Source organism: Poecilia latipinna, unplaced genomic scaffold (genome assembly GCF_001443285.1).
Source record: "Poecilia latipinna isolate Pla-1442-1.1 unplaced genomic scaffold, P_latipinna-1.0 Scaffold984, whole genome shotgun sequence".
NCBI classification, from domain to species: domain Eukaryota; kingdom Metazoa; phylum Chordata; class Actinopteri; order Cyprinodontiformes; family Poeciliidae; genus Poecilia; species Poecilia latipinna.
Window position 1 is genome coordinate 74,492 of NW_015113600.1, and position 25,982 is coordinate 100,473.

The 25,982-nt window shown below is 38.1% G+C and overlaps 3 protein-coding genes across 4 annotated transcripts in view; 2 read left to right on the plus strand and 1 right to left on the minus strand.

The window, feature by feature from the left end:
- The window catches only part of LOC106958411 (ras-related protein Rab-7a), a 12,824-nt gene extending 3,723 nt beyond the window's left edge, over positions 1–9,101 (plus strand). The window contains exons 2-6 of the mRNA XM_015050295.1: positions 4,359–4,418; positions 6,125–6,251; positions 6,357–6,575; positions 8,166–8,294; positions 8,403–9,101. Of these exons, the coding sequence (XP_014905781.1) occupies positions 4,366–4,418; positions 6,125–6,251; positions 6,357–6,575; positions 8,166–8,294; positions 8,403–8,498 (624 nt within the window). The 5' untranslated portion in view covers positions 4,359–4,365 and the 3' untranslated portion in view covers positions 8,499–9,101. The remainder of the gene's footprint in view (positions 1–4,358; positions 4,419–6,124; positions 6,252–6,356; positions 6,576–8,165; positions 8,295–8,402) is intronic.
- A 1,511-nt stretch (positions 9,102–10,612) lies between these two features.
- On the plus strand, positions 10,613–14,369 carry LOC106958412 (actin-related protein 2/3 complex subunit 4-like). The gene is made up of 6 exons (XM_015050296.1): positions 10,613–10,709; positions 12,058–12,176; positions 12,266–12,377; positions 12,474–12,569; positions 13,192–13,362; positions 13,469–14,369. Exons 1-6 carry the CDS (start codon positions 10,707–10,709, stop codon positions 13,472–13,474), a joined length of 507 nt encoding a protein of 168 aa, XP_014905782.1. The 5' UTR covers positions 10,613–10,706; the 3' UTR covers positions 13,475–14,369.
- The window catches only part of LOC106958409 (6-phosphofructo-2-kinase/fructose-2,6-bisphosphatase 4-like), a 26,734-nt gene continuing 15,073 nt past the window's right edge, over positions 14,322–25,982 (minus strand). Inside the window, exons 1-14 of one of the 2 annotated variants that reach the window (XM_015050293.1) lie at positions 24,787–24,898; positions 21,585–21,701; positions 21,396–21,492; positions 20,529–20,595; positions 20,354–20,428; positions 20,219–20,275; positions 19,949–20,070; positions 19,656–19,863; positions 18,369–18,515; positions 18,178–18,282; positions 17,966–18,095; positions 17,437–17,499; positions 16,159–16,223; positions 14,322–14,749 (exon numbers count right to left, since the gene is read on the minus strand). In XM_015050293.1, the coding sequence (XP_014905779.1) occupies positions 14,690–14,749; positions 16,159–16,223; positions 17,437–17,499; positions 17,966–18,095; positions 18,178–18,282; positions 18,369–18,515; positions 19,656–19,863; positions 19,949–20,070; positions 20,219–20,275; positions 20,354–20,428; positions 20,529–20,595; positions 21,396–21,492; positions 21,585–21,701; positions 24,787–24,898 (1,425 nt within the window). In that variant the 3' untranslated portion in view covers positions 14,322–14,689. Of the gene's footprint in view, positions 14,750–16,158; positions 16,224–17,436; positions 17,500–17,965; positions 18,096–18,177; positions 18,283–18,368; positions 18,516–19,655; positions 19,864–19,948; positions 20,071–20,218; positions 20,276–20,353; positions 20,429–20,528; positions 20,596–21,395; positions 21,493–21,584; positions 21,702–24,786; positions 24,899–25,982 lie in introns of those variants that run through there. The other variant, XM_015050294.1, reaches the window with a different exon arrangement.

Here is a 25,982-nt window from a genome sequence, read left to right on the forward strand (position 1 = left end):
TGCAGTGTTTTTTTTTTGTTTTTTTGTTTTTTTTTTTTGAAAAGCTGGTTGATGTAGAAAAAAAAAAAACAAAAAAAAAAACAAGGCCGGCCTTTGGCTCAGTCTGGGTCGATTCCAACAAGGAAGGAGAACCGGTGAGCCGAGCTAAGGGAACATCGTGAAAAGAAGCTTTATCATATGTCCGACGGTTATTTCTTTGCTTGCATAACAATATTTAAAATGCCATGTATGTGCCGAGAGATGGAGTGTTGGTCACCACCCATTTCCAAATGTTGGGCTGGTTTTGGACCTTGTGCTACAGTAAGCTTTATGCTGACAGGGGTCTAGGTTTGACACATCACCTGACAGCTGGCTGCGGGAAGCACCTTTTTCATATTTTTGTTTTTGTGTTGCCAGGCAGTGGAAACTTGCCAGTGTTCTAAGTATTTTTTTGTTGTTGTTTAGCTTATGAGTCACTGAGTTTGCAGAACAGACCATGTACTTTAATCTTGTCTTTCACAGTTTGGTCGAAAAATGTGGGACTTTTGAGGAAATTGGTATTAAATCAAGTGTACTTTTAAATAACATCTTTATTTGTTGATTAGCGATAGCTATGATTGCTACCTAGTTGGTAGAACTGAACAACTCTTCTGCTCTGTACCACTTGAAGATCGACATTTTTAAAAATTATCTGGCATTTATTTTGATTTATTAAAACAGAATAGAAGACTTACGATTTTAGGTAATTTATGTCCCTCACTTTTACATCGCAACTTGTTTTAAATTTATTTTTACCTAATATCACAGAATATTCTAAATATTATTTCGATATTACCATGAAATATTCAATAATTTAAAGTTTTTGATAAACGTTATGCCTTTCTGATACAAAGAATGTCAGACAACAGTGATACCAACATGCCAACATCAAGTCAGTTGGATGTCCCCATCTTGGCACCTAAATACCTAAACGGTGTTTGGGTTTGTAACTGAAGTTGTTTTCAGCTTCATCGTCCATTTGCATTTCATTGAATTTTAGCCGTGTAGCAGGTCAGATTAATCAGAGGATAACAGAGAAACACAACATGAATGTTGGAAAACGATGTGGGCGTTTTGATAGATGGCTGACTTGTTTGAACAGCTCTTAGGGAGATGAATGGCAGTATTTTATCAATCAGTAATGCAAAGGGGGGAAAAAAAGCCCTCAGGTGTTTATAAAATAATTGTAAAAGTTTAGTTTGTAAAATTTCCACACCAGTTATCAGACGGTACCTTTTTGTTTAGTCTGTTTTATTTTCTAAAAATCTAAATTTAACCTTTACGGGATGGCCCGTCCTCTTGCCTCGTGATGTGTTTTCAATGATTGACTGCTGTCATTGGCAAACATTCCCAGAACATAATCAACTTTTGAGTTTACTCGATACCAGTGAATGACTCAACCTACCAGCCTATTGGCTTGGAATGGCTTGAATTTTGGTTATCTCTCGAGTTTGTTTATTCAGACCACAATTTTAACAGTTAAGTGTCTGATGCTGTATATTGTCCCTTAAAAAACAATTATAAACTACTTTCCTATTGATTAGTTTCTCTGCAAATCTAGAAAATACTGAATTTGTAACGACGGGTTGTTTCTGTTCAGCTCTTGTGCTGAAAACTGATCCCTGTTCTTTATTAGTTTGCCCTTTCAAGTTATGAAAACTTGCCTGAACCCATAAAAATGATCCGACTCTGAGACAAACTGAGCAGCGAGACACATTTTGCCTTCTATATTTAATCCTGTTTGTGTGCATTCATAATCCATGTCAGAGCGAGTGGATTTTAGCTGCTCTCGTCTCAAATATGCAGTCGGAAAGGAATAACTTTGCTCAAGTTCATTGTGTCACGTTTTTCAACTCATTTCCCAATTTGAATTCAAGAGCAGTTATGCAATATTGTACAGTTTTGGTGCAATGAGACACTTTTTTATTGTTACTTCAACCTACAAAGAGAGGGTTACAATTGACCAGAATAATTAGTTGGGAAATAAAAAAAAAATAATAAAAAACTTGTCCAGATAAAATGCATTGTGCAAATCTTTTTAAGCATTAATTCCCACCGTAAGCAGGAAACCTGTTGCTACAGCTCAGTAAAGCAGTAAAATGTCGCCAGGTTGACGTTTTCATGTCAAAGCGACAAGAGCTCTTTGTCTGCTTTGTCAAGCCGACTTTCTTTCGTTTTGAAACGCATCTCCTTTCTCTCAGCTGTGCTTCAGTGATACCTGATCTTGCTTTGTTCAGTAATCATGTGAGTGTGGTCTGAACACGCCTTCACTTCAGGTGCTTGCCGTTGTTCCAGCTCCTAGCGTGCTTCACAGGAATGTTGTCACTGGAGAGCCATGCTTGTTCTCTTTGAGCGCAACACAAGTTTACTGTGCTGCTCTCGAGGGGCTGCAGCTCAAGTGTTCTTTTTTTTTTTATTTTTTATTTTTTTATTGTTTTCTTTCAAACAAAACTTCTTGGTCTAGAACTGCTTTAAACACAAAACGAATAACAGTTGGGACCGTTTCATTGTCCTGCCGTTCATGCCAGGATGTAAGTTGACCCAGAGCTGATGGGAAGTGGTCAACTTTTCTGTCAAATTGTTGTGCAGTCCCTTATTGTGTTTTCACCGGCTAAAAGAAAGAACGGAGCAAACATTTACTTCCCCGAGTACTAACAACAGAGGTGTTTGATGATGATTATCAGACTGACAATAATGAGTGTTGTTTAACTATTTAAAACGTCTCTGGATAAGATGTGAATAACACTCATGTATCTGGGACAGGAATGGTTGGGAAAACACTGCTAGATATTACAGTGTGCAGTAGTTACCGCTTTGTGTTTTGTTTTTTTCCCTTATGCAGCGATTCCTTAACTGAAGCCAAATTTCACAAACGTCTGAGCAGAGATGGAGCAGACTTTTATTGAACTGTTGCTTCTTTAGTCTGTCTCCTGTTTGTGCAGGGAAGTGTTTAAGATAATCCTTGGAGACTAAATGTATTTCACACAGTGAAACACGTCCCAAGCCTTTATCTGTTGTTTTTATGAAACTTTAAAAAAATAAAAATACATGAATGTATTTGGAAACTGAAAATAGTATTTTTTCCTCTTGTTTTTTTACTTCAATCAGAGATTGAATAGATCTTTTAGAGTGTTTGATAAATGCTTTGAGAATATCTACGTCACGTATTGGTTGTGCAATTCAGGGATTGTTAATTTTATTAGCCTTGATAAAACAACAAAATATAACGGTGCTGAATTCCCTATTTTGCTTTTTTCACATTGTATTTTTGTTTAGCCTTAGGAATTCATAATGTACTTTGTATTGCACATCTATGTTTTCCGTTCTGTAAGGGCTTCCTATCTAATCAAACTAAATACTAAGATAAAACCACAGTTCGATGACCCGTCTTGTCTTGTGCAATTTAGCAGTTTCTTGCAGTCACTCTTGTTTCTCCTACTTTTAACCTCAAGTTGCGCTGATTATGGTTTGTTAGAGTTGAGGTCCAGAACTTGGAAAATATTTTATGCAAAATATTTTACTACAAATCTGTTCTAACAAGGGAGACCATTTCTAAATTAGAGTGATGATGTGTGGAGATGTACCAATCAGTAGAAATCAGAATCATCCAGTTTTCCCATGATCACCTCTAATCAGTAGTTCACCAGTCAAATAGTGAAAAAAAATGATTTCCCCCATATTTAAGTGCTTCAATCAGTACAACTTTTTCTGCTTACCATATATAAATGCATGAACTTCCAATCAAACTTTTATTTTTTTTTTAAGTTTAATTCTAAAATCAGTTTAAGATTGGAAATGGATAAACAAATTGGGAAAATCACTTTATTGAAAACTCTTGCAGTTTTCTTTCATTTCCTCGTCTTTGGACAAAATCTGAGCCGTCAGGCGAGACCAACCATGTAAAAAGCACTTCAGATCATCTTTCTGAGGTATTTCTGATGTTTGCTTGGGTCCTGGAAATATGTTCTCTATCAGGTTATTATCTCTGTGCCGGTAATATCTGCAAGGGTTGACCCTGTGCAACGACTTCCTGCTGTCTGCGTGTGTAGAGAGAGAGAAATACAAGGAGAGGGATGTTCGCCTCGTGATTTGCTCGACAGCTTAGGAAGCACATGACTGGAATAAGTCGCTTTCAAACTTTACTGCCGCAGGAGCGTAAAAACTGAGCTCAGATTTCTACATTCATGTTTCTCAATAGGCCAGTTATCGTTTAGTTAACTGTCTTTTTTTTTTTTTTTTCAAATCGTCATGAAGCTGATTAGTTTTTGATCTAAAATGAATCGGTTATGGGGGATATAGAGAGTTTTAACAGTTTTATTCATTTTTTTTTCTTCCTGCAGCTGAACAATGACGTCTAGGAAGAAAGTGCTCCTTAAAGTCATCATCCTGGGAGATTCTGGGTGAGTCACAAGATGGATCTATTGTTTTTCTTTATGCCAAATTCAGCAGTGTGAAGGACCACACAGATCACCTCTAAATATAGTTGGTGAAAAAAACTTGCGCTCTTTTTTTTTTTTTTTTCTGGTAGCTTTTCTGGTTGGAGCGAATGCTCAGTGCTACTTCCTCATTGGCGTCGGCAGTAGTCATAAGCTGTATCCAGGCAGATCACCACCTCTGCTCCCTCTAATGATTTTAGGCTTTTACCAATAACTTAAAGGTCTGGACTTTTAATCTGCAGACCTGTTGGAACATGGTCACTGCTGTCGTTTAGTAATTTCCTGTGTTTGCTGTGACCATGAAGCAACACTTTGGTTAGTGATTTCAGTTCCATTTTCTACCAGAACTGAAACTGTTTGCCAGGATTCATGTTTAGTTATCAGTTTAAAGTAAAAGACAAGAGGAAGCAAGTTAACTTAGCTAGAAAATTGCTGCTTTTTTTGATGTAATGCAGTTCCACCTTTCACTTTAGAGGAGAATAGTGAACATTTTAAGATCCTGACAAACATGAAAATGAAATGTATTTGTTTTGTTTCCCCCGTTTCAACAGTTACCAATACGAGTTTATACATTTGGGCAGCTGAATTTGTAATTGTTTTTACGGCAACGTTGAACCCTTTTCACTGAAAATGAACTAGATCTATTCACACAGTTTACTTTTTATTTCACTTTCAAAATGACCTGCTTTATGTTCTTGTTTTGTTCAAAGTTGTTTTCTCTTTCATGCAGCCATTTTGTTACTTTTCTTCTACTGCCACCTGCTGTCTGTATTACTTAGCTTTGTCTATTCAGACATGCAGTTGGTGGAGATGAGCTTCATGTAGATTTTTTTTTTATTAAGCAGAATTTTAATAAGCTATTTCATAATTGGAAACACAGTTGTATGGAGTTCACTAGAGTTGTTGGATTTATATAAAATAAGAATAAAATACTCATGATGTCATTGCTTTAGATTTAAAAGTGAGGGATTTTTGTTCACTCACACTTGGTTGCAGTTTGATTGTTTTGCATAAACTTTGTTTCATATCTTCAGTTTCCTTCAGCACCAGAGATGTTAAAATGGTTTTCATGGTTAAATTTAGTGTTAATATTTAATTAATATTGCTATTTAAAAGAATGAAAAGACTTGGATGTGTGCATCTTCGCTCAGTGGTCGATGCAAATAGCATCTCAATATACGGATAACAATTCAGTCCCATTTAGGAATCAGTACTCTATCAAATATGCACTTCTGCTATGCAATAAAATGTCCATGGTAAAGTTTAACTCTAATTGTGATGAATTTGCATGAAGTAATCAATCATGCAGATTTTTTTCTCTCACATCCCTTTTATGTGGTGCTGTAATTCATTCTTTTTAAAGGCTCATAAATTTATTAAACATTCTGAGAAAAGCGTACTTCAAGTCTCAATGCTTGAAAGAAGTTGCCAGCTTTGCACAAACTAAAATATGTTTAAAATATTGTAGAAGCTGTTTTTCTCATATGATCTTTTCTTTTTTTTACTGAGAAGCAGATTTTACTGTAGAAATGGTGGCATGCTTTTGCCTTACTTAGTGTAACTTAAGGAAATAAATCTTTGTTTATACTTGTTTGCTAGATGCCTCAAATTGATTTGTTCCCATGCCTGTTTTAAACACAGTAGCTCTCATGTTTTTTTTTTCTCCTCAGAGTTGGAAAGACCTCCCTAATGAACCAGTACGTGAACAAAAAGTTTAGTAACCAGTACAAAGCAACAATAGGAGCAGATTTCCTCACCAAGGAGGTTATGGTGGATGACCGACTTGTTACAATGCAGGTACATTTCCAACTTGATGACTCAATTTGTGACATTAAAGTATTGAAAAAATCTGATTATTTAAGTTGATTTATTCTGTTTTTTTCCTTCTTTTTGATTGGTCAGATCTGGGACACAGCTGGCCAGGAGAGGTTTCAGTCTTTGGGTGTTGCGTTCTACCGTGGGGCAGACTGCTGCGTGCTGGTTTTTGACGTGACTGCACCCAACACCTTCAAGACGCTCGACAGCTGGAGGGATGAGTTTCTAATCCAGGCCAGCCCGCGAGACCCCGAGAACTTCCCTTTTGTGGTGCTAGGCAACAAGATTGACCTGGAGAACAGACAGGTTGTTATCGGTTCCACATTCCTGAAACAGAGACCGTGTCTAATGCCCACTCCGAAGGACTCCGGTGCAGGAAATGGGTTGCAAATCTTCCGTCTGCACGTGTGCATTCTTATGTTTATGACTCGCTCTCTACGTTCTGTTGTAATTCTTCAGAGCGGCCATAAGACCCTAATGGTATTGCTGTGTGTAATTTGACTTATGAAGACATGACTGTAATTCCTCAGTGGGGATAGTTGTAAAAGAGCAAGTGGTGACGATACACAAGTAATTAAACCTTTCTTATGGGAAGTAAAGCGTTTTGCCCAGACCTGAGGATATTGCATCAATATATGTCTTAAAAGTCTGTTATTGAATTTGTTTAATATGCTCATTAGCAAACCAAATCCAAACTGAAATGAAACATATTTTAGGAATCTCAAATGAAAATGGTTGCAGTTTGAAGTTGAACTGGGAACAGGTGGATGCATCTGGACACAGAGGCAGGAAGAACTTCCTTTATTTGTTCTCATGTCAGCAGTGCTGATCTAGTCTTCAGTGTATTTTAGGATTCAAGACTAAATTGTTTGCATGTATCCAAAAAGAAGTTGCTAACAAGTAACAAGATAAAAGTGGGGTATGATGATACATGGTTAGATTGTAGAATATCCTGTTGTTGTTGTTCTGTTCTCCTCAGCAGAGCCACCAGTTTTATTTCCCTCCTCTTCCTCTTGTGTCGCTGCAGTTCAGTTTGCCTGAATGTTGTTTTTGACCTTTATGTTTAGAAGCAGTTTTTAAGTTTGGCAGAACAGTCTGAGTCTAGTTTTAGTTGGGATTACCTAAACATTTGGCCAAAATGCTCCCTGTGGTAGCTAACATGAGTTTCACAAATGGTTTTGGTCAAAATGATCCCAAAGTGTGTTTTAAAGATCGTGGGTTTTGCCGTTTGTTTCTGGATGAGGTGCTGTGGCGGTTGGTCATGTGGTTTGTGTTCCGTCATGCGATAGTGATGCAGAGCAGGATTGTGGGTAGTTCAGCTGAAGCAGTGGTGAAGTCAGCAGTGTGGTCGATAGTTTTCAAAGGTCGAGGGAATTTCTATGCAACATCGCCCTAAAAAGCAGTATTGATACCGGATATTGATATCGGCCCAATTTTTTATAGAAAAAAATAAAATGTGCTGTGTTTATATGTTGCGATGTATCCGTCCTGTTTTTTGTAAACATTTTATATTTCTCTCTCTTTTTTAAAAAACCAATTAAAGGAAATAAAATTCATATTGCTGTTTGCAATCCATCAAAAAATAAAAATTAGAAGAACATCCGTGTTCATGCATCGGTGTTAATGTCCCTAATCTTTGATTTTTGTCTAACTGCAATACAATGTGGATCAAAGCATATGGGTTTACAGACTATTAAAGGTAGTTTTCAGTAAATAAACTATATAGCCTCCTGATCACTGAGAACTTTTGATCACCGTCCACTACTCGGTACAAACTTGTTTTTTTTTGTGAATTACGTTCTTTAAAATAACAAATCAGACAATTCTAGTATTGAAACTTTCCATGTCATCGTTGATGGATGTGTTTTTTTTTTGTTTTTTTTTCTTTATGTTCAGGTGACCACTAAAAGGGCTCAGGCCTGGTGTCAGAGTAAGAACAACATCCCGTACTTTGAGACCAGCGCCAAAGAAGCCATAAACGTAGAACAAGCATTCCAGACTATCGCACGCAACGCTCTCAAACAGGCGAGTTGAACAAGAACACAGGAATTTAACATTTGAGTGTATATTTGTACTGTTAATTAACAGAGAATAGTTACTTCTTTTTGTTCCCCCCTCTTGTATGCTTTTCAGGAGACAGAGGTGGAGTTGTATAATGAATTCCCAGAGCCCATAAAGCTGGACAGGAACGACAGAGCTAAACCTTCTGCAGAGAGCTGCAGCTGCTGAGGGACAAACTGGACCATCTTCTCTCATCTTGTCATCACCCTGTTACATGTCATCAGCCTCGCTCCCAGGGAAAAAAAGCAACAAAAAAACCCAAAACGGTTTCCTTATTGGTCTTCCTCACACACCGCTCATTCCATTGACACCACCCCTCACTCTGTATGCCGCACATGGATGTACGTCACCCCCACCCCTCCCCCACCCCCAAACCTCTTTCTCGTTCCCCACTTAGTACATAAATTAATACACCAGTTCACCCTCGCCCTCACCCTCGATTCAATGACGAATCCAGCGCAGTAAAAATCACATGAGAGAAGAAACGCACCCTTCGTGACCTCACACCCATGACTCGGTAGTGAGTGAACTCCTGTATTTTGCCATGTTTGTCAGGTTTTGCCCCTGACTCACTCTGAGAGGGCGAGGCCATGGAGCCATGTTCAGAGTGCAATTAGGAAATCTGGACGGACTCCAGAGCTCTCAAAGCAAGCTCTGTTGTGAGATGATGTTGGCTTTTCCCAAGATGCAGCATCCCAAATATCATTCTCTGCTTTCTACTCGCTTTCTTTTGCGCCTTTCTCATGAAATAAACTAGCAGAACTAAATAAATATTTGTTGTAATTGGCGGTTAATTTAAAAGCCGATCTTAAACACTTGTGGTTTTGCACCTTTCTTTTTTTTTCTTTTTTTTTTTTTTTGCCTTTAATTGTTATTGTGGGGTGACTGAATAGTTTTTTTTTTTTTTTTTTTTTTTTTTTGTGGGGGGGGGGGGGGTGTAACATCTCCTATCGCATGCCTTTTGGTAAGCTCTAAATTTATGCCTCCTCCCTCCTGCGAATTTCTCCTGAGAATCTTCTGAACAATCTGGTGATTGTATTGCCTTTTCACTTCAGGATTAGGGTTTCTAACTGCCTCACACTGCTGAATATATGTTACTGTGTCAAGTAAAAGCTGATTAGGCAGTCACAGCGTAACAAGTTAAAACCTTGATATATAAAGTTTGTCTTTTATGTAACATTACTTGTACTGCTACTATTACTGCTGTATGTGTTATGTCCTCCTCATCAGACGCCTCTCAATGGTAAAGGGTGACCACATGCTTCACCAACACTGCATTCACCCGTCTCCTGTCCCGTCTTTCATTATTGCTGTTCTATATCTGCTTGTAGCTCAGGTCGGCTAAGTACTTAATATTTTTAACGGATTGTGTACTACGGTGTATAGATGGTATAGGACTGAAATGTTTCTTCTTTCCATTTAAAGAAAATATTCAACAATTTTCCCTGGTATTACTCTTATTTTTTTTTTCCTTACAGAAAACATTACAGCAATGCCAATGATGTTGTAAAAGAAAATTTGAACGTCAAATAATAAAACTCTTGAATATATGAATAGTTTGGTGTTTGATGTCTTACAGGTGCATCTTGTGAGTATTGTGAAAATGTTCATTTCCGTAATTAAAAATAGGACTAGATGCTTTAAATAATTAAATTCTTATTTCCAGAGATAAATTAAATGCAGCTCATATTACATACTCTCCAAAGAGCTGGTGTAGATCCTGTGGGCAGGAAGAATCTCCTGTAGTCGTCAGTGTTGCAGCAGTTCAAAAGAAACTTCTGACTGAAGACGGTTATACAACAGACGTGAAGAGGATGTTTATGGCTGCTAGTAACAGTTTTGATTTTATGTGGAATCCTTCTATGCACAATAGTCTAAAAATAAATTAGCTTTATGCTAACCTGGATTTTTCTACCAATACTTAAAAGTTTAATCTTTCCAGATAAATACAAAAATGTTGGTAATCAGTGTGTGAAGGTAGTAATGTCATCGAATGTGACTAATTGCATAGAATATACACAACATAAAATGTTTTTTTTTCTTCCATCATTACGTTGCCTTTTGTTTAAATCCTTAAAAATATAAATAAAATAGGTTTTTAGGTTCACAAATAGGAAAGGAGCATCTAAAATTGATGAATGAGCTCAATACTAAAGTATGTACTGTAAATTAAACATCTCTTTGCTATCCTATCTTTTGTAAAACCTTCAACATTGAAATGACAAAATAGTTTAAATGCTGAAGATACATATTTAAAACATGTCTTGTGAGGTTTTTTTTATATTTATTCAGGCAGCCGTGGGCACTTCCGGTGTGTTCGCAGAAAACGCGACAGTAGCTACTTCCGCGTTTAGCTCCCTCTGCTGAAACTGAGAAATGGTGAGAGAAATTTGACATATGTCCGCATAAAATGTCCAATTTCAACTATTATTTATGTCAGATTTTTTTTTTGTATGTAGTGAGTGTTTTGATATTACTTCTGTAGCTACTATAGACGGAGGTTATTTTTGTTCATCCTGTTGTCAGTTGAGACATAGCTTAGCTGCTAACGTTAGCTAATCGACAAGCTAAGAGAGATTTTAAGGTTTTTCCTAATATCAGGTTGTAGCAGGAGGATGTCTAGTTGTTTTAGTAGCCATCGCGTTGTAGTGATACATGATAGTAATACTTTACAGTTTAAAACAGCGATGTAGCCGGATGTAAGAATATATTTGGTGAAGCTTCCTGCTTCCTTTTTCATTAGATGATGGTAATAATGATAAAATTGAAAAAGATGTAATGTATGTGTGCAGTCTAGAGCAGATTTCTCCCCCATCTTGAACAATTTTATGTTAAATATTTATTTAACCCATGCAAATAAAGGCGTTTCACCAATTAGGGCCAAACTCACCAGATTGCTTTTTATTTGTTTGAGTTCAGAAATTTAACTACCAGGAGTTTGTGTTTCAGAAGTTTTACTTTAGCGTCGGAAAATAAAATGTACATTTCTGAATTTAGTATGAATTTTTAGAATTTTCTGACTGTAATAAAAACAAAAATTCTTAATCTGGGAATTCAGAAAACAAACTTTTAATACAGGAAATGTTTAGTTTTGAGTAATAAAAGGGGTCTGTTATTATACGGTGTTCAGATCTAATTTCACTTGTATGTCATATTTGTAGTTGTGATTATTTCAGTATGAATAAACGAAATGAAAACCTTCCCTCCTATTTGTTTGGTAATCCTGTGGGTCTGTTGTGTTATAAGAGGTGTTATCAGCTAATATCCTTTGAATCCTCTTTCCCTTTAGACAAGAGGACCACTGTGCGTCAGTGCAATCCTCCAAGACATTTCTAATGTAATAGAAAGGGGCACTTTGGTTTTGAAGGGAATAGAAGGTGTTGGGAGGTTTCAATCACACCTGAGTCACATGATTTAATTACTTCAGCGTGCCTTCAGGTTTGACAGAGGCCTGGCAAAGGGCCATCCATTTGCTTCAGTTGTGTTGGAGCAGGAATGCATCTAAAAGTTGCAGAGCAGTAGCCAGAAACTGGAGGAATCAGCCGGTTAAAGGCCTCCACAGTCCTTCTTAATATACAGAGCGAGAGAGTATCTTTTGGAAAGCTGGTTATTCATCAACCAGAAACGCGTTGAATTCTTTTAAACCAGTTAAATGTGTGGTGAGGTGCATTCATTTCTTGTTGGAAAGCATTTTTCTTCAGTTCAGCTTCTTGTTTTCCACCATCAGACGGCCACTCTGCGTCCGTACCTCAACGCGGTGCGTGCCACGCTGCAGGCCGCTCTTTGCCTGGAGAACTTCTCCTCTCAGGTGGTGGAAAGGCACAACAAACCAGAGGTGGAAGTCAGGTGAGACAACAGTCACAGCCGAGAGAAAGACACTCAGTTTGTCACTCGGGGTGACGTGCACTTTATTGGTGTTTTTTGCCCGTGTCCAGGAGCAGCAAAGAGTTGCTCCTCCAACCTGTAATCATTAGCCGTAACGACAAGGAGAAGGTTCTGATCGAGGGCTCCATCAACTCTGTCAGAGTGAGCATCGCCGTGAAGCAGGTCAGCCAGATTTCTGTCCAGAACCGACACAGTGATGACCGAGACCTGAACAGCTTCCCGGCTTTAATGGACGCACATTTTATTTGCTGCTTGCAGGCAGATGAGATTGAGAAGATTCTGTGCCATAAGTTCATGCGCTTCATGATGATGAGGGCAGAAAACTTCTTCATCCTGAGGAGGAAACCAGTCGAGGTAAGTGACTGAAAATCCCATTGAAACTTTGCACCCAGTTTTTTAGCAGACATGTATAAAATACTTGTTTGAAACTGACTATGTCCTGTTAAACTCCTCTATGTCGACTCATGCTGTGTACATGCATTATTTATTCTTTAGGAGATGAACTTTAGTTACTTTAGGTTATTATTGAAATATTAACGACGTTATGACTTACCGGCGTCATGATGAGGCCAGGAGTAATTTCATCATGATGCCATCTGACATTGACCTGTCCATGTTTATATATAGCCTTTTAATATGAACTTAAATTATCACAACGTGGTTTAATATTTTTGTTTATTTTATGTGGGGGTTGTTTTAAGCTTTTGCTTCATAAATAAAGTCTGTTAGGAAGCAATCTTTTCCATTAATGGTGATATTCAGAGTGGAGCTCTGCTAAATCGTTCAGCCGTGACACTTTCTTATTGTAACAAACTGGTAAGTTTGATTTCTTAAGCCAAAGTGACGTTTTTTCAAATATATAATTTTGAGCCTTAATTGTTTTTCTTCATGCAGGAGTCAAGTGAAAAATGTGTCTTTGTAATGACAGGAGTATTCCACCGTGCTAATCTAGAATCATGGCGTTTGTGTTTTGCAGGGTTACGACATCTCTTTCCTCATCACCAACTTCCACACCGAGCAGATGTACAAGCACAAACTAGTGGACTTTGTTATTCATTTTATGGAAGAAATCGACAAGGAAATCAGTGAAATGAAGCTGTCCGTCAACGCCAGGGCTCGCATCGTCGCGGAGGAGTTCCTCAAAAACGTACGTTCGGATTTCAGTCGTTCTTTCATTCTGTTTTCTTGTGCAGCGTTTTCTGCGGCGTGAGCTTGGAAAAAAAAAAAAACGACATCCTGTTTTATTTCTGCAGTTCTGAAAGCGAGAGAAGACCTCAGAACACATTCCTTTTGCAATATTGGCCGTCACTGTGGAGCCGACTCACGGCAGGGCAGACCTTCGCTGGCGTTTTCCGCCAAGAGGGGAAAAGAAGATGAAGAAGCGCAGTGAGGCTGTGAGGGCCAATGGGGCTCTTCCCTTTAACCTGAAACTCGTCCTGTGCTCAAATTATTGACGTTTGTGTATAAAATATTCCCACCACACCTTCATTTCTTGCCGTGAAAGGTCAACACAGCCTCTATAGTATTGAGCACAGGATGAAACAGATTTTTTTTTTAAAGATAATTTAAATGTTTTTAAGTATATTTACAGATATATATTATATGCACATAAATTTCATTTTGTTTTGTTACCACAAACATTGAACCATGAGGGCAATCAGTTAAATGTTTTATTTCACACGCAAACAGATGAAACAAATTTACACATCTGGCAATTAATAAAAATAAAAATAAAGTATACTTTGTATTTTAGTGGTTCTTCTTCATCTGTTTCACATTTACATTTCCATAGCTGAATATTCAGCACAAGTATGTACAATAACAGGTAGTAATATGATGGAGATGTGCATCTATCCCTTCCATGGTGCCACACTTCATACTTTGATTCAGAAAGCAGACCAGGAACAGGACTGTAGATATGTTTTCGGTTTAGTATCTTAAGAGTGAAAATCAGCTACACTAGAAGTCCTTGATCCTAATGCAGTTGTCACATTTTGGATTATAGCAACAAAAACACATTTAGTGTCTTCTGTAGTTTGTCCTTCAGTGGAATGCGTACGGTTGATCTGGCTGTTAGTTCTTGCTGCACCTTTTTTTCCCCTTCCATTTCTTCCTTTATAGCTTCAGTATAAAATATAATACAGTAAGTAAAAATAAAACAACGGTCTAAAAAAGAACACGTATTTGTGAAATACACTATTATGAGGTCCTTCTGGAGTTATGAGTTTTTCAGTTGATTTAAAACATCTTCCAAGTCGACAGAAGCGCGTGACGGTACACACACAGGACTCAGCAACACAGTCACAGATGATACTGATGGGAGTATTGTAGCACCAGTGACAGTGGCCTCACAGATTAAGGAATGGATTTCTCCCAATAGAAACTAAAAGTACTGCATGGAGTGGATCGAAGCTGCAGAGCGGGCGTCGTTTACACCGAGTGAGGTTCCAGCTGGAGCAGCGATCCCAGATATATTAGAGGTGAGCTGGGACCGTCTGCAGAGCGTCTTCGGTGCTGCGCTGCACGTTCACGTTCTGCAAGAAGGAGCAAAGGGATGGTCATTATCGCCACCTGTTGGATCTGAAAAGTACTGACTCAGTGAAAAAACCTTCGAAACAAATCCTGTGTGAAGCGAATGCTTTGGGTATGAACTAATGAAAAGGCTTTTAAATGTTAAACACTTTATTTCAGGTTATGTAAGAGAAATAATCTAAACAGATTAATTTGAATATAGCATATTAAATGTATAATCTGTCTAGAATGAAAATTAGCAAAATTAAGCATTTTTGACCACTAGAGGGCAGCAAAGGCTTTCCTCTAGGAGCCTTGTGGTGTGTGGAAAATGTATTTTCAGGCACTCGTGGCTTTGGTTGTTTCTGGAAGGTGTAACTAGATATATAAATGTCAGAGTCAATGTGAAGAGGCTGTAGGAGACGTCTAGTCGTCTCCAGCCTTACTGCTCTGAATACAGTGCTGAAATTTGATGTGTAATGAAGAAAACTGGCTTTAAAAAATATAAACCACTATGTCTGCTTTACTTTTGACAAAATAAATGATAATTTGGCCAGAAACAATAATTGAAATGAACTTGTTTTATTTACAATGCACAAACATGAACAATGTCAACATGGGACAAATTACATTCGACTGAAGTATAAAACACAAACTTCGAAACTTAACAGCAAACTGAAAACATTGCTGGTAAATATCACAGGTTCAACCTTTAACATTCGAAAACAACACTTAGCTTATGCTCAAGGTGCAGCTTTAACAATCACTCAATAGGCAGGAACAATTGTGCGTCGTGTGCAGCGTGATTCAGGTTAAGATTTTAAGTTGTGCGGACAGCAGCGACAATAAACAAACAAATGAACTAAAATTAAACTTATGATGAAACAGAAATTAACCACAAGCACTCATACAAAGAAATACAGATGCACCAGTTAATTATCCATAGGCTGAAATATGATAATTTTCTCTTTATCAGCTCTAATCTGCAATCAGATGGTTAAATATTAAATGTATTTTATGTGCAATGGTTGTTTGTCCCACAGGGCTCTCTGTACTGTACTGATTTGTCACACTTTGTTTATGGGAACACAAAGCTGAATTATTTTCCTAACACTGGAAACAAGAATGAAATGACGGGTCAGCAGATTGGGCTGTTTTGTGATACATTCTTCATATTCTGTCACAACAGGAACGGGTCGAACGCTGACAGCTGAGCTGCAGGGGGATTGGGACTGAATATGTAGGAGGACGTGATGCGCCTTCTGAAGAGCTCAGGCACAAAGTCACAGTCTGTGTGTTTAGAGAGAGGAACCCCCACCCGACCCGACCCGACCCAGATCTGGACGAGGTTCACGGACGGCGTGAGGCTGACGACGCAGCGAAGTCAACGCTCTGCTGTCAGACTTCTCAGTATGCTGTTTGTGATACCCACCTCTGGTCGGTCTCTGTGTGTGTTCACAGACTCCACGCCTAAATACACAGACTCCACTTTACATCCTGAGGAAAAGAAAACAAATAGGAAAATAAGACATTATTCAGAGGAAATCAGTTTTGTCTCAGCATGATTATAACCTCTGTGCACATCAGGCTGCAGCTGGCCTCCTTTAGCTCGTGAGGAAACTGTTTTCAGGATTTCTCAGAGTTTCACTGCTGTAATTTCAAGACTTCCTAGGACTCATGAATTAAAATTTAAAGGTGCTGTATTATGTATTTACCAGGTATGTAGAGCACAATCAAGTATGTTACCTTCAGTTGTTATAAAAATGCTAAATATATATCAAACATGACTTAAAAGACATTTGACTTTGCAATTGGGCTTTGTCACTTTAAGAAGCTCCTGCTCCGACACTCCACCTTCAGGAAGTCATCACAAACATACTACTCCATGATGCCGTTTACAATCGTTCTTGGACTGAGGAGTAGTTTGTATGATGAGCTCAGCAGACACATAGTTACACCAGGTGTTTGCTAATTGCTGCTGCCGCTAGTCTGGAGGAGCCGAGTGAGAGAGGAGCAAGCGTTTAGGCGCCCCCAATGGCTGCTACCAGAAATTCAAGGATTCCTCAAACAAGCATGAGAGAATCAAAGCAACACTCCAGTTATGGTTTGGATGAAGGAATAACATTATAACTTGACATAAAGCTTTAAGGCTTAAGTGAATTATAAAACATAACTTCCCAAAGAAATTTCTACATACTTAACAGCTGATAATATGATGATAACTTTCGCAGCAGCTACTGAGGACAAGTTTTGTCAAACCACATAAATGCCTGTTTTCAAGCCTAACCTGTTTCACACACACTCCCCAACTACGAAGGAGCTGTTAGCGTTATGCAACCAGAACGTTGCATTGCCTGAACAGGCAATACGGCAATTTCAGAATGAGTTCACAGGGAAGGCTGCTTGTCTACAGAGCTTATTGCTTCTCTGCATTACGAGGATGTAATTTGTCAGTATAAAAAACATCTCAATTCCAACCCAGAACTACAAACTGTAGAAGAAAGAAATGCCACACACACTGTATATAAAAAAACAAGTGGGAGAAGCTAAAAATAAACACATTTTTGACCCAAAGTGGAAAAATTTGTGGGGTTTTAAAACCTAAAATGACGATAATCACATTAAGCACCTACTAATACAGAAAGCCTCTCAATATACAGCATAATCCGACTGAAAGAAAAACATTTATAAACTCCCCAAAAATGCTCACCATAAGCAACGGGTGTGAGCTTTAAGACGGTGTGCAGAGGACACTTGAGATAAGGCAACTCATCTGCAGGAGAGAGAGAGAAGCAGAAAATCACAACAAGTCCTGGTTGGAGTTTACTTCAAGCCATGAAGGAGAGGCTGTGATATACTGACGTTTTAAATGCATATCTAAAACAGCTGTTGTGTATTTAAAACAACTGAATCTTTATGATTTTAAGCTAGAGTTATTTAGACCCATCGTTGAAGCTATGGAGCTGCAGGTTGCAGATCCCTGGGTTAGATTGAGACATACTCATTAGTTAAATTGGCCCAGTCAAAGCCCTGACTAAAATTCAGTTGAGAATCTGTGCAAGGACTTAAATGAAGGCTCTCCGTTAAGTATCTGCTTGAGCTGGTTGCAAACAATTGTTTCTGAGACGACCGAACACAAATGCATGACGGATTCCAATTTTTACTTGAAACCAAATAAAGTTTTCCTTCTGCTTCAGACTTACAAGTTCAAAAGATATTAATTAAAGTCTCTCCCTTACGTGAAGTCTTGTCCAGGAAGTACGCCAGCAGGCAGCGCATCACGGCCTGGTGACAAATGACCAGGACGTTCTCCTGTCTCTCCAGCTCCATGATCACAGGCTCCAGCCGCTGCACCAGATCTTCATACGACTAACACAGAATCACAAACCCGTAAATATTCAAAACACATCAGGAAACTCGTCTCCAACTTGTGTAAAAATACAGTAATCACCTCTCCTTTCGGATAGCGGTAGCGGTACTTGTCTTGGTCTCTCAATGCGAACTCCAGAGGGAAATGCTCCTGGATCTCCTCGTACATCATTTCTTCACACACACCCTATGCAGAAGGAAGAAAACAGATTTTAAAATGTTGCTCTGGCAGTGATAACTCTTCTCAAGGGATGAGACCAGAAGTGGACGTACGGCGTCGATCTCGTTGAGGGATTTCCACTGTTCGTACGGGACGCCGAGGCACTCTGCTGTCTGGATGGTTCTCTTCATCTGGCTGGTCCAGATCTTCAGATCCTTGATTTTCTGCTCTTCAAGGAAGCTCCTCAAGCGTTTGGCAAACTGCATTTAAGAAACCGCCTCATCACGATCTTAATCAGGTTTAATCCACGAAGTTACAATCGCAACTATTAGGACAAATTCACTGAACATTTGCAAATTTTCATCAATCATCGCAATTTTTCCACAAGTCTATCCAGTTATCTTAAAATGTTCTTTCCTTATTTTCTGACCAAGCACTGAAATTCAGGTGAATTTTGATCAATGCCACTTTCTGACTTAGCTTCCCGTTTCTCAATGTCTCTTAAATCCGAAGCCGCGAGATGAAAGCTCTGTGTGACGCTGACCTTTGACCTTATGAAATTCTACTTTTGCACTTTGATAATTCCTCAGAACATTATTCTATTTGTATTAAGGGTGCTACTTTACAACGGTACTCAGAAATGTTATTCTCACTTAAATATTTAATGTTAAAATATTTTATGGGAAGGTCATGTGAAGCAGTTTTAACTTTTTTAAAAACCACGTTGGGGCAAAAACAAAGCTTAAAAAAACCCACAACTTTTTAGAAAGAGGTGCTTCAAAATCTGTAATTTTAGGCCACAACAATCATAAAAAAACAAACTTTGCAACATCCCCAAAGGGCTGTTTAATGTGACAGAAGAAAACAAATAATTGATTAATGGCAAAAAAATTACATTGACTAAATAATTTGTGGAGTCAGATATTCCTACTTGGTGGCATTTCTTTAATCTTTACAACATGAACCCAGAAACATACTTTGCCAAGAATCCATGTGGAATTCAGGGTAGAAAATATTAACAGGCAAAGCTTTTTTAATCATAAATGCAAAATGTATACATTTTTTGTATAGCTTTGGCTTAATTACTGCAGTGAATATGTTGTTCTAGCAGCAAATAGCATTTTTTAGAGTCTGTATAGTCCAGTTAACAATTAATTGATTACTAAATTAGTTGACAATTATTTCAATAATCGCTTCATCACGATGAATTTGGTTAATCATTTCAGCCCTGTCCCTTATATGAAAAACAGGAAACTACGTACAATCAGGTTTCTCAGCCTTTCTTCAATAAAAGACGAAGGAACATTTTGGACATGGAACATGTCCAAAATGTTTATGGAAAATGTTTCCTCCATAAACATGGAGGAACCTCCATGTTTCAGACGTGAACAGAAACCGACCTCTTTCCCTCTGGAAGACAAGCCGGAGTCTCCTCCAATGCGTCCCTTGATGTTGAGGTCGCTCTCGCCATGGCGACAGAGGTAGATGGAGCGCGGAGTGATGTGGATGTTCATCAGGTAGTAGACGATCCGGCTCTGGATGTGGTCAACAACTCGGTTCACCAGGTACCGACGGCCCACATCCATGATCTTTATGTAAGACACGTCGCTGGAAAGAGGGGAAAATTATCGGTCAAACTCCCTCGACACTGAGGCGATTTCATCATCGGGTCGGTTCGTTCGTGGATCTTCACCTGTCCAGGTCTTCGTCCAGAGGCTGGTAGGAGGTCTCGTAGCACTTTATTCTCTCCATGAAGTCTTCGATGGCCTCCTCTGAGCTGCAGTTCATGTAGTCTGGGTTTCCCAGCTTTACTTGCTTCAAAGAGAGAACAGCATGTGAGCGAAGGAAAAGCAGGAAGCAGACGCCGGCTGAATCAAAACAAGCACTTCCGTTTCCAGAAGGCAGAATTGCACAGCTGCATATTGTTTGGTATAAACACGGAATCAAGACAAATGGCGCTCACCACGATGTTTTGTGCAATGACCTCTGGGTCTTCACACACAGACTCCACGAAAAATACCTGCGTTGAGAAGAATGTGCTGTAAAAAAGACTCGGAAGCCATCAACTCGAAGTTAAAAGCAGATAAATCGATCGTACTTTGAACCCGTTCTGTTCAGCAAACTTCATGATGGTTCCTCTTCTGTCTCTTGTCGTGTTTGTGGCGTCAAACACCTGAAACAGCAGGAAAGCATTATTGTTACTGCAGCACTTTCACATAATTGCTGTGCAGCTGCTTTGCTTGCAGACGTCAGGGAGGAGCTGAAGGACTTACAGCAACCTGTCCTCCTTCGACACTCAGGTACTGCCGCACATCATTCAGCGCAGACATCGCACACTGACTGTGAAAGGACACAAGAGGAGACACTCTTTAAATCTGCATCACAAGTGATTTACAGATGAGTCCGTCAGGACTCGCTGAGATGTACAGAAATGGATTTGGACATTTTCCAAGTCTTGGTAAGTGTGGGAAAATGTTTATTCCTTTCTCTGTTAATGAATATATTAAATTCAGGATTTCAAAATTAATAAATGACTTTTTTTTTTTTTTACATTGATTTCTATCTAGATTGCTTCATTTATCAGCAATCTACTCACCAAGAACAAATATAAATGCACACCCATTAAAAAAATTTTAACGAGGGGATTTTTGTGTCCTCTAGGCTCTTATATCATGATTTAAAACACTTTAGATGCTAAACAAAGCACAGAAATATAAGCGACTTATATTTCTTTTAATTTTCACAAACAAAATAAAAGTATCAAGGATCAGAAAGTGCTTTAGGATGTCTCCATTTAAAGGAGAATGATCCAGTCTGGATTTAATATGTACAAGGGTTAAAGATTTTGAAACAGAGCTGATCCACGTTGGTCCAGATGCCAAAACAAAAATGGAGCAAACGGCTTTTTCCCCACATTGCTGCATGAGAAGCCAACAGTTTCTGATGATCTTTGCAATAAAACATCCTAAAAACCGATGAGGTAAATGTTTTGTTTAGTGTTTTATTACAAAAATCTAGAAATTTCAGTCTAGAAAAAAATTAATTTCAAATGAAAACTCTGGTCAGCTCAGTGTCACTCTGCCGTGTTTCCTCTCTGTGACTGAATACTTTGGATCCTTAAAACGTCTGTGAAAACTCACCGTCTGATTTTAACGCCCTCTTCATTATCTGGACGGAAAAACTCGAAGGACTTGTAGATCTTCAGACACTCTCTCCGATAATCACCGACGTTGAACTCTGACAACCAGACAGTCGCGTTTCAAACCAAAGAGAGCAGCTGCTTTTCACTTTGACATGCGGATTAATTGTCGGGAGAGCCGCTCTCATACCTTTGGTTGGCACGCCTATCCAGTTCAAGTAGCGGGTGAGCTTCTTAGAAATGTACGTCTTTCCTCGGGCGGGAAGTCCGACGGTGACGATGAGCGTTGGGCAGTTTGTCATGCATACTGAGGGAAGACGAGAGAAAGATGCAAAACGAGTAACGATTGGGTCCAATCAGACTTTTTACGTGACTAACCGGAGACACGCTCCTGTTAATCAGGGACAGCATTTCACATGCTGGACAAAAGCCAGGCAAGAGCTTTACAGTTATCTAAAGATCACAGCTGATACGTTGATGCTCCAGGATATCAGGGAAATATTTAAATGCAACACTACACCTGCACACTGCCATGTCAATATTGAAAACAATTAGCGCATATCTTCCTGCCAATTTCCTGGTTTGACCGTTACACAACTCTCAGCCGGCTTCAGCCTCTCAGCTTAAGGAAGACTGGAGTCCATCCACAGCACCCAATATTTATAGGCAGCCTATCATAGCCCGTAAATCCCCAGCCAATAGCGTCCAGGCAGTCCTTTGTGATTCAGATGTTGCACATATTTAACCACTGGGATCTGATAAAATGTGCAGCTCTGCTGGATTTCTCACAACTGTTGCGATTCTGCAGAGTAACAGTTTTCTGAAGGCATAAACGAAACTATCAAGGCTTTCCCAAAAACTCTCGACTTTTTATACTCAAAACTTTAAATTATGTTCTAGAGAGGAATAGTCAGCTGTAAATTTGACTTGAAGGTTAAAATGTAAGCATGTAAATTATATAAAGTAATTTTGGATGTACATATTTTTCCTTTATCCTCGTTTTATTTTATATATGTCTGTGCACTGTGAGCACTTGAAAACCAAAGTTAAATTCCTTGACCAGTAAATATGATTCTAGTTTATTTCATATAGTTTTATTAATGCAGGATTAAGAACAAACGCATGTCCTCTACTTATACAAATGAAAATATTCAGAGTTTAACAGATATTTAAATCTAATTTTAAGTTGCTGGTTCAACAATGTTTTTTCCTATATGGTTATATTTTTGCTTTTAAATATATTATTGTGGCTTATGCTTCACTAAGTTGTAAGCAATGTTATACTTTGTTCAGGAGGACTTTAGTAAATTATTTAAAATTTAAAATGTGATACAGAAATAAACTTTATTTGATTGGTCGATCATTTATGCTCATTGTGTCCGTATCAGAGTCACTTCCATGCACTTTGCTACTGAAAATTATCTGTATAATAAAAACACAATTTTCCATGGCTGGCAAATGGTTAGCAAATTGGAGAAAATCAGAGAAATAATCTTATCTTCAGGATTTATTTATGACTAATAATTTAATAATAAACATGAATAATTTGAGGGTCAAGCAGTTTAATTGTTGGGTTGTTATAGTAAATCTTGAAACAAAAGGGTCATAAATATGACAAAAATTTAAATCCTCCCCGGGCACCTTAAACAAAAGTAATGAAAGGTTTGACAGACCCATGAAGTTATCCCTTACATAATACTTGAATTATTAGGAATCAAATTATTATTATTTGTTTTTATTTTGACGTTCAAAATTAACTTTTATGGGTCATGAGACCTATTAAAAAGTTCAAATCTATGCTGACTATTGTTTTTATTAAAATCAATAAATGGACTAATTGCTTTTCTGACTATACATTTAATAAAGTGTTTTAATTATTAATTAATTAACTGTCAAACAGCAAAATCCATTTCCTCATTTAACACTTTTTAAATTTTCCAGATGATTTCTTATTTGTTTTTTATTTATTGGCTTTTTGCCCTTGATGTGTATGAATTATATGGTATAGTTATTAAATGTTTAATAACTAACAGTGAAAATTCCTGTGAGACTAAGATTATTCTAACATCCCTGCCATTATGAACTAGTTTCTTTAAATCAAGTCTAAAACCACCTGTTTAGTTTTTTAATAAAAATAATTGGAACACTGATCAATATATTTAATGATGATCATTCTTGATAATGGTTGCTTGTTTCATAATTGGTAACTGCATAATGTTTTTATTGTTTAAAGCACTTTGGACTGCCTTAAATGTGCTAAATAGATTTGACTTGACTGTTATACAAATCCAAATTAAAAATACAGCGTAATCTCAGGATACACATATTGCAAACAGGAAGATTTTTTTTTTTACGATAGAAGCAGAATACAGTCACTTTCCTAAAATAATGGTTTAAGTCACTTTTTGCCAAGTCATTTTGGCAATAAAAAAAAAATCACATATACATTTACATATATATATATATATATATGAAGCCTCTGTCCTCTTGCTGAGGTTTTTCAGAGTCTCTGGTGCCTTCACTTCAGCTTTACTTTACTTCCAGTAGAAACATTATATAACAGTTTTCCTTGTTTGATATCAATTCACATTTTAAAAAAACATACTTATTACTATACTGCAATATGCTTTTAATCCCCTTTCAAATTGGAGTGTCTGTTTTCTCCCAGAATGGGGCAAAACCATTTTAAGGAAATGGGATTAATTGGAAGTGGGTCCCCCAAATAAAGTATGCACAGCGCCCCATACAATTTTTGGCCAGCTCTGGCATTTTCAAACATAAAACATTACATTTTTTTTTAAATTACTGACAAAATAAAGTTATTAACCCATTTATAATTCAGTTTTAAAATGGTTTAATCGCAGTAATCTTTGCATTAGAGCTGCAGAGGGTGTTGTCCTGACAGACGCAGGACGGGACTGGCTGCAGCTATTTAAAAAAAGGAAAGCAGAGCTTTGAGTGTGTAGAAACACGAGCTGCAGAGAGAACAAACCAGACAGGGACCAAGCTACCGTGTGAGATTAAAGAGCATCTGCCAAGTCTCACACCCAGACAGGTTAGCGCTGGCTCAGGCTAAATTAAGTTGCCCGCAATTATTCTCCTTCTCTGCGTTCCTGAATGCATTTCCGCGGAAGCACGGTTAGTGCAAACACGGATTAGAGGAGCAGAGCATGATGCAACACTTCCAGCCTCACCGAGCAGCGCCTTCATGAGTTAAGAAATCAATCTAACATGAGAAAAAAAATAACACAAGCCGCAAGCTGACGCAAACCGAGCAAAACAAACAAACAAACAAAAAAAAATAATAATAACAATAAAAAGTCTCCGCAGATGTCTGTTCTGGTCACATCTTGTGTTGGCGCACTTGCCGTGGGGTCAGCCGCATCTCTTACCCCGTCTGTGCCCGATGTGGCTGTTCTTATGCGGCATCCAGATCTTCTTCAGCGGGTTCTGGGTGAGTTCCCGCGGGTGGTTCTCCAACAGATGGTCCTCGTTGTCCAACATCTCGGGTCTTATGGTCGTTAAAGCCCCTGTCTGCAAAGTGAAGCGGTGCGATTCTGTCCTGCTAAGTCCTGACTGAGGAGGCTGCCGGGGAGTGGACGCCTCATATCAGCTGAGAAACAGCAGTTTCTCGTTACCGTAAGAAGTGGAAGCGGAGCGCAAGGAGAAGGAGGGAAGGAACAAAACATGTCCGGGATAAAATGTTGATGCATGGGTTGGTCCTCTCATCTTAAATTACCCGCCTCCATGAGTTAGTTATTAGAATCATGTGTTTATGTTAGGTTTTTGTCTGGCAAACACTTATCACACATGTTCTCCATAAACTGTATATATCCTATATAAGTCCTATATAAGATATAAAAGATACATTTTTTCCCCAGTTGCTAAAATGCACTTTTATAGTGCATTTTTAAAACGTAGCTGGCATAATTTTTGTTGTCTTTTCTTATTCTGTTTATTTCCTTCAGACAAACCAGAATCTCCATTAATCTTTTGCAGTGGATTTTTAAAAATATTTTTAAAAATCGATAGCAATACAGACATATGAATATAAATCCTGGGACCTGTGCCCCCTTGAACATTTGTGAGGCAATATTTGCTGGATTAGTTGTCATAAAGAGAGACTCTTCCTACACATGAAAATTTTACAACTTGAGGAACTAAGGGCAATGTATTAATAAAAGTTCAGTCTATGAATGCACCATTTAACAGCCTAATCCGCTCTTTTTGAGTTTAGTAAAAATCAAATAACAGGGAATATACATTGATCTTGCAATTGCATCACTTTAAGTTGGATTAAAAATCTCCTACCATAATAAACCCAGGCTTTTATATGATTTGTGTTGAAATCCTTTAAAACTGAAGGAATTTATATTAAGTGTTGTGAAACAATATAAAAATAATTAATATACAATAATTTAGGGCTGAAACGATTCCTCGAATGATTCGAGTACCTCGATTACTAAAATATTCGTTTACAACAGCCCTACAATAATTGAAACTCACTGAAGTATGTCCTTTTTAAAACTAATCGTACAAATGTATCATAAATGTATCATAAAATGATATATCTGGTGAAGGGGGATGT